The sequence below is a fragment of the Hemitrygon akajei genome, chromosome 1 (assembly GCF_048418815.1).
Source record: "Hemitrygon akajei chromosome 1, sHemAka1.3, whole genome shotgun sequence".
Lineage (NCBI taxonomy): Eukaryota > Metazoa > Chordata > Chondrichthyes > Myliobatiformes > Dasyatidae > Hemitrygon > Hemitrygon akajei.
In genome coordinates, this window is record NC_133124.1 from 172,859,341 (window position 1) to 172,866,122 (window position 6,782).

A 6,782-nucleotide genomic window follows, 5' to 3' on the forward strand; every position below is an offset into this window, starting at 1 on the left:
TGTCTGACCCCAGGACTGTGTGGAGGGGGTTTCACTCTGTGTCAGAAACGAGCCACGCTCCCGAATAATGGCTTCAAGACAAATTCAAGGAAACAAAGTTTATTAACAGTTCTGCAGAGCTGGGCCCCTCAGAGAAGGGAACCCTGAACCTTACAGGGCAGCAGGTTTTATCCTTCTTCCTTACCACCCCCCTCCCTGACTCGGGAGGTACACAGTGTTATCCCATTCCATATTTGGAGTTGTTTTTTTACACGTTTCTGTAAAACAATAGTCCATATCTCAGGACTTCAATGATTCCACAAACAGTTAATCTTGTCAGGGCTTCTGCATTCATAATTAAATCACATTTGTTTACAGACTTTAACCCAGACATAATTAAATCACATTTGTCCCTAGACATAATTAAATCACATTTGTCCTTTGACTTTAATCCAGACCTCTTTCAGAAACGCACATCTTAATTTTGAATCTTACAATTCCACCCTGTTTTTCTTTTTAAGATGTGCGTTTCAACTAGCATTTCTCTCACCCCCAGGGGGCCCACCACCCTTCCTCTGCCCCCCCCCCCGTGAGGGTCAACTTTCTTCTTTCATAGCATAATCTTTAGCTCATTCGTCCCATGTTGGGATGTCGCTACTGCCTGGAGCTGGGACACGTTACGCCTGACCAGTGCCTGTATACAAGGAATCAAGCACGGCAGGATCAAGAGAATCATTAGACCCCCGCCTGCTACGAGGAAAGCGGTACGCCACCAGCTCCCTCCTAGTAGCCCATCTAGCCAACTCATGTTCCCCAGGGATCTCCAGGTTTGTACTGGCATGTGGGCCAGCTTCCGAATTTTGTCAGATATTTTTAACACAGCCTTTCCACTGTCGTCTATCTTAAGGCAACAGTTTGTAAGATTGAACTTCCCACATACCCCGCCTTCAGAGGCCAATAGGTAATCCACAGCCAGCCTGTTCTGGTATATTGCTGTTCGCATCTGGCTCTGCTGTTTTGCCAACAGCTCCAATGCCAGTGCCGTTTGATTGGTTATCACTTCCACCACCGCCTGCAGTCTAATAATTCGGTTTAACATGTAGACAGGAGTGCGATACCCCCACGACCCATCCTGGGCCCAGGTCGCTGGCCCATAGTATTCAATGATGCGAGCCGGTGGCCACTCATCACCCCACTTGCCCACCTTTACCTCCCGTGTTTCTCTCCTTAATGAATCAAACAGCTTAATTCCCAGCTTCCGGTCACCCTCCTGAGGCAGGAGGAAGAACTCTGGTCTTATGAGACCCAGGAAGCAAACACCCACCCAATCCCACGGTAGTTTGGTATACGCCTGATTACCGCAGATCCAGAATAACCCCTCTTGGGCAAATCCTCCTTTCTTTGCTTCCTTCCATACTTCCCTGACCCTGGGGACCCCTTCGTACGGATTCGTTCCGCTGCACTTCCAGAATTTAGAGCCGTTTCCTACGGCCTCGCAACTGCCATTCGGTTCTCTGGTTATGTACCATGCTGGCTCCTCTGGCCACCAGGTAACATTACCTTCCCTCTTTGCTAATTTAATGCTTCGACAGGGACTTTCTCCCACCTTTACTTTCCCTTTCCTTTCAACACATACTTGTCCCTCCGGGTAATTGGTCAATTTCCACCTTTGCTTCTTCCGGTCTGGGACATTTGTCCAATTGTGCGCAAGCAATTCCCACACACTCAAGCTCTCACCCGTCCACGGCCACTGTTCACTCATGTGTGGTCCTCCACAGACCCAACAACCACTCACATTTAGGCTCGTGGCAATCCGAGTCGCTAAGTTTATAAAGAGGTTCTCTTTAACATCGGGGAGGACTATATCTTTCTCTATCTCCTGATATATAGACGGGTCCGTGGAGACCACTGCCGCCTTCCTTGTTTATACACAACCACCGGTCTTTCCTGGGACAGCTGAGACTTCTCATGGTCCCCCCCTGTCCCATGTATCCTTTATTATAGACTTGGTAATAAGGTTTACTATTCTCCCAACATGTTTCTCTCTTGCTTAGATCATAGCATCGATCATTCACATGCGAGTGGGACACAAATTATCCTGGGAACACCCTCTGCCCCACTCGTACCACGGTTCTGCACTTGTCACATTTCCCTTCAATTTCCCCGACATATAGAATCAAATATATTACAGTCAATAATGTTACAGTCCACATAGAGTTCATTTTTGCTGCCTTTTTAGCCTCACTACCAACGGTTCTTCACCGGGAACACAGGTCCACTCAGTGCGGCTTTCGGGCTTCACCGGTCCTTTTACCCTGGATGCGTGTGTCCACCCTTTTTCTTTTGTCCGTACAGCCGCCTCTGTTGTTAGCAGGACCTGGAAAGGGCCTTCCCACTGTGGCTGTAACTTCTCCGGCTTCCAGGTCCTTACCAGAACCCAATCTCCAGGCACGATCTGATGTAAAGCAAAGTCGAGCGGCGGAGTCTGGGCCAAGAGACCCTTTTTCCGCAGTTCTGCAAAGGAACGAGATAGTGCCAGTAAATAGTCCCTTACAAAGATATCACCCCCTTGTTGCGTGGGGTACCCTTCCACCTTATTCCAATACGGGAGTCCGAACAACATCTCATATGGGGATATTCCTATGTCCTTGCGGGGCACTGTTCGTATTCTTAAAAGGGCAATAGGGAGACACTTAGTCCATGGTAGTTTGGTTTCTAACATCAACTTGGTCAGTTGTGCCTTTAGGGTGCTGTTCATTCTTTCTACTCGTCCCGAACTCTGGGGATGCCATGGGGTATGGTATTTCCATTGGATACTCAGTGCATCACAAATTAACTGGTGCGTATCTCCTTCTTGGTACGTGGTAGTGACATTCCCGTTATTCCAGCTATCCTTTCTGGGGTAATGCATCGCTGTCCTTTACTGACCCGGTGTCCCAGATACCTTACTTCCTTTTCTACAAATTGTAACTTTTTCTTTGAGACCCGTAGCCCCTGCTTCCCCAGGAAGTTCAGTAGTCTGATGGTGTCTTCCTGCACCCCTTCCTGTGTTGGCCCGGATAGTAATAGATCGTCCACATACTGTAGCAGTTGGCTCTCTGGAGCACATTGGAATTCCGCTAGTACTTGCTCCAAGGCCTGCCCAAATAGGTTAGGTGATTCGGTGAACCCCTGTGGCAGGACCGTCTAACGGAGTTGTCTTTTCCGCCCCGTCGTAGGATTTTCCCATTTGAACGCAAACATGTCACGACTGCTCTCTTCTAGCGGGCAACTCCAGAAGGCGTCTTTTAGATCTATTACACTGAACCATTCATGGTCAGGGGAGATCTTACTCATCAGTGTGTAAGGGTTGGGCACTACCGGGTATCGGGTTTGGACTACTGCATTTAGGCCCGGCAGGTCTTGTACCATCCGATAAGTCCCATCTGGCTTTCGCACCGGGAGCATTGGGGTATTTTATGGTGACATACATTCCTCCAGTAGTCCGTCAGCGATCAGTCCTTCAATCACCGGCTGCAGCCCTTTTCTTCCTTCCATTGAAATAGGGTACTGTTTTCTCCGTACTGGCGAACTGTTAGGTAATAGTGAGATTTGCAAGGGGGAACGTTCAAACCCCCCCGGTTCCCTTCCTGGTACCATACCTCCGGGCTTATTTTCCTATCGTCTTCTTCCCTGAGGGCAAACAGCTGTACCATTATCTTCCCGTTCCTGGGCACAGTCCTGATGCCTAGCCTGACTTGCAGATCCCGCCCGAGCAGGTTGAATCTCGCAGAGGGTAACAAAAGTAGGTCCTGTCCCGTTACCCTATCCTCATGTTCAATTTTCACGTTTTCTATAACAGGTACTTGTATTATTTTGCCTCCAATACCGGATACTCCCATTACCTTTGTTCCAGTTCGGGCACCGGGAGGTATCTGGATTACGCTAGATCTTTCGGCACCTGAATCTACCATAAAGGTTGTATCTGACCCTTGGGGACCTACCTTTAAATTTACCAGGGGTTCCTGCCGATAATTCATCCCCAAGGGGTGGAACCCACGACATCCCTAGTCTTCATCTTCCATCATGGCATACGAGCGCACTTCCCGTCGGTATCTGGGGCACTCGCGCCTGAAGTGTCCCTCTTCGTTGCAGTGAAAACATCTTAAAGCCTTCCTTAGCCCTCCTCCTTGCTCCTGGCTACTACCTCGATCCAACCATGGTCCCTGTCTCTCTCTACTATCTGCGGTTACTTGTCGCACTGTCTGGACCATTATCCTTGCCGTCTTCTTTTGTTTCTCTTCGTCCCTTCTTACAAACACTTTCTGTGCCTCCCTAAGTAGTTCACTTAAGGGTTTAGTATTCCAATCTTCTAGTTTTTCCAGTTTTTTTTTATCTGGCCATGCTTTCGATACAAATTCAACACGAATCAGCTGTTGGCCAACCTCCGTCTCAGGGTCTTCAATTTGCGGAGCGGTAGGGGGCACATATGGGGCGGCAGGTGGTCGAGCACCTCGCATGTATTCTTTTTCTGTCCCCCTTCATTTATCATTTTCAATTTATAACTATTTGTCGTTGGTAACCAGCATAGGACGTAATCACTTTCTTCGGGTTTAACGTTAGGTTTTGAATTCACGTACAGATTAAGGGCTTGTTGTACCCAATCCTCGCTAGACCCGAACTTAGGCCACCACACAGCCGACCCTTGGATCGGCTGGCGGGACCAGAATTCACAGTACTGTATCATCCTTCTCATTGACTTCCCTTTTCGCCTCCCGTAATCCCAATTTTCTAGCATCCGTCCCAATGGACTATCAGGGGGTACCCCGGGGTATTTTTCATCATTGGCGCCTGGATTTCCTTTACCCTTGTCTCTCTTAGACCCCTTATTCCCCATCTCGAGGACTTGCCCAGTTCCAATCCACCCGCAGGCACCCCGTAATTCCAGAATTCTCGTGCACTACGTCTCTGCAGGAATTTAATTTGAATGTGACCCACCTAGCTCGGTCACTCCTGTCCAATTCCGGAACCTGTATTCCCGCGATCGCCCAGGAATTCACCTGCAGGCACCCCGCAGTTCCACAATTCTCGTGTACTACGTCTCTACAGGAGAAATCACCTGCAGGAACCCCGCAGTTCCACGATTCTCGTGTACTACGTCTCTACAGGAATTTAATTTCTTACCTGGGTCCTGTGCACAGAAATTACTCGATCGCTCACTGTCTCAACTGCCTCGACAACCCCTCTTTGTTTCCTTGAGTCCGCCGGATATCACTCGCTCAAGCCGCGCGGGGCGACGAGCAAGGAATCAGGGACTGCCGAACTCGGCAGGGTGCACCTTCTCCGATGTCCTTGCTTGCCCCCCTCACGGCTGGAGTGTGGATCCCGGACGAGCACCCCAAGTTGTCAGAAACGAGTCACGCTCCCGAATAATGGCTTCAAGACAAATTCAAGGAAACAAAGTTTATTAACAGTTCTGCAGAGCTGGGCCCCCTCAGAGAAGGGAACCCTGAACCTTACAGGGCAGCAGGTTTTATCCTTCTTCCTTACCACCCCCCTCCCTGACTCAGGAGGTACACAGTGTTTTCCCATTCCATATTTGGAGTTGTTTTTTTACACGTTTCTGTAAAACAATAGTCCATATCTCAGGACTTCAATGATTCCACAAACAGTTAATCTTGTCAGGGCTTCTGCAGACATAATTAAATCACATTTGTCCCTAGACATAATTAAATCACATTTGTCCTTTGACTTTAATCCAGACCTCTTTCAGAAACGCACATCTTAATTTTGAATCTTACACTCTGTGTCTGACCCCAGGACTGTGTGGAGGGGGTTTCACTCTGTGTCTGACCCCAGGACTGTGTGGAGGGGGTTTCACTCTGTGTCTGACCCCAGGACTGTGTAGAGGGGGTTTCACTGTGTCTGACCATGTGAGTGTGTGATGGGTCGGTGTCGAGGGAGCTTCACTCTGTGTCTGACCACAGGACTGTGTGGAGGGAGTTTCGCTCTGTGTCTGACCCCAGGACTGTGTGGGGGGAGTTTCAATCTGTGTCTGACCCCAGGACTGTGTGGGGGGAGTTTCACTCTATGTCTGACCACAGGACTGTGTGGAGGAAGTTTCACTCTGTATCTGACCCCTGTATTTCACAAAATATCTTTCTAAAATTCAGTGCTACAATATACACAGACCTGTAGCTAACACAATTAATACTCTACAAATAGAGAATACACAGTAAACTAATATGTTTCCATCTCTGAAAATGACAGTACTAAACCTCCACCTTCTCCCCCCCCCCTTCCCCCCACGAGAAGCCCACGATCCCGGAACGCCCCTAAGGTCGCTGCCGACAGCGCGTGCTCCTTCTGAATACCTACCGGGGCACGAATGTACCCTCTAAACATTGCCAGACAGTTTGCCCAGGCGGAACCCTCCGCCACTCGTTTCTTAGACCAACGGATGGCTGATCTCGCCAGCCCCAGGAGCAAGTTGACAAGGACATCCTCATCCCTCCATGTCCCCTCCTTACTGGATGACCATATATAAATAGGGTGGGGCTAAAGTGTATCCAGACGGCGAGAAGCAGCCCACGCAGAGACGCAAAAAGGGGCTGCAGCCTCGCACACTCCAGTTACATTTGGTACAAGGTCTCCTCCTTGCGGCTGGGAGATCCGTGTACAAACTAAATAACTTATTACAGGGCACTGCTCTATGCAGCAGCCTCCAGCCCATGTTCTTCATGGGAAGAACTCCCTCGTAAAGGGACTTCCATTCGGGACTCCCCTCACCTCCAGGTGGAAAGTCGGCCCGCCATGGCGTGTCG

The 6,782-nt window shown here is 49.3% G+C and overlaps 1 protein-coding gene across 1 annotated transcript; it reads right to left on the minus strand.

Annotated features, from left to right (window-relative positions):
- Nucleotides 1-171: 171 nt before the first annotated feature.
- Nucleotides 172-5,636, minus strand: LOC140732376 (endogenous retrovirus group 3 member 1 Env polyprotein-like). Its single transcript, XM_073054933.1, has 2 exons — nt 5,143-5,636; nt 172-2,493 (listed from the first exon to the last, which is right to left on the minus strand). The coding sequence occupies exon 2, from the start codon at nt 1,739-1,741 to the stop codon at nt 590-592; it is 1,152 nt and encodes a 383-aa protein (XP_072911034.1). The 5' UTR covers nt 1,742-2,493; nt 5,143-5,636; the 3' UTR covers nt 172-589.
- Between the last annotated feature and the right edge of the window lie 1,146 nt (nt 5,637-6,782).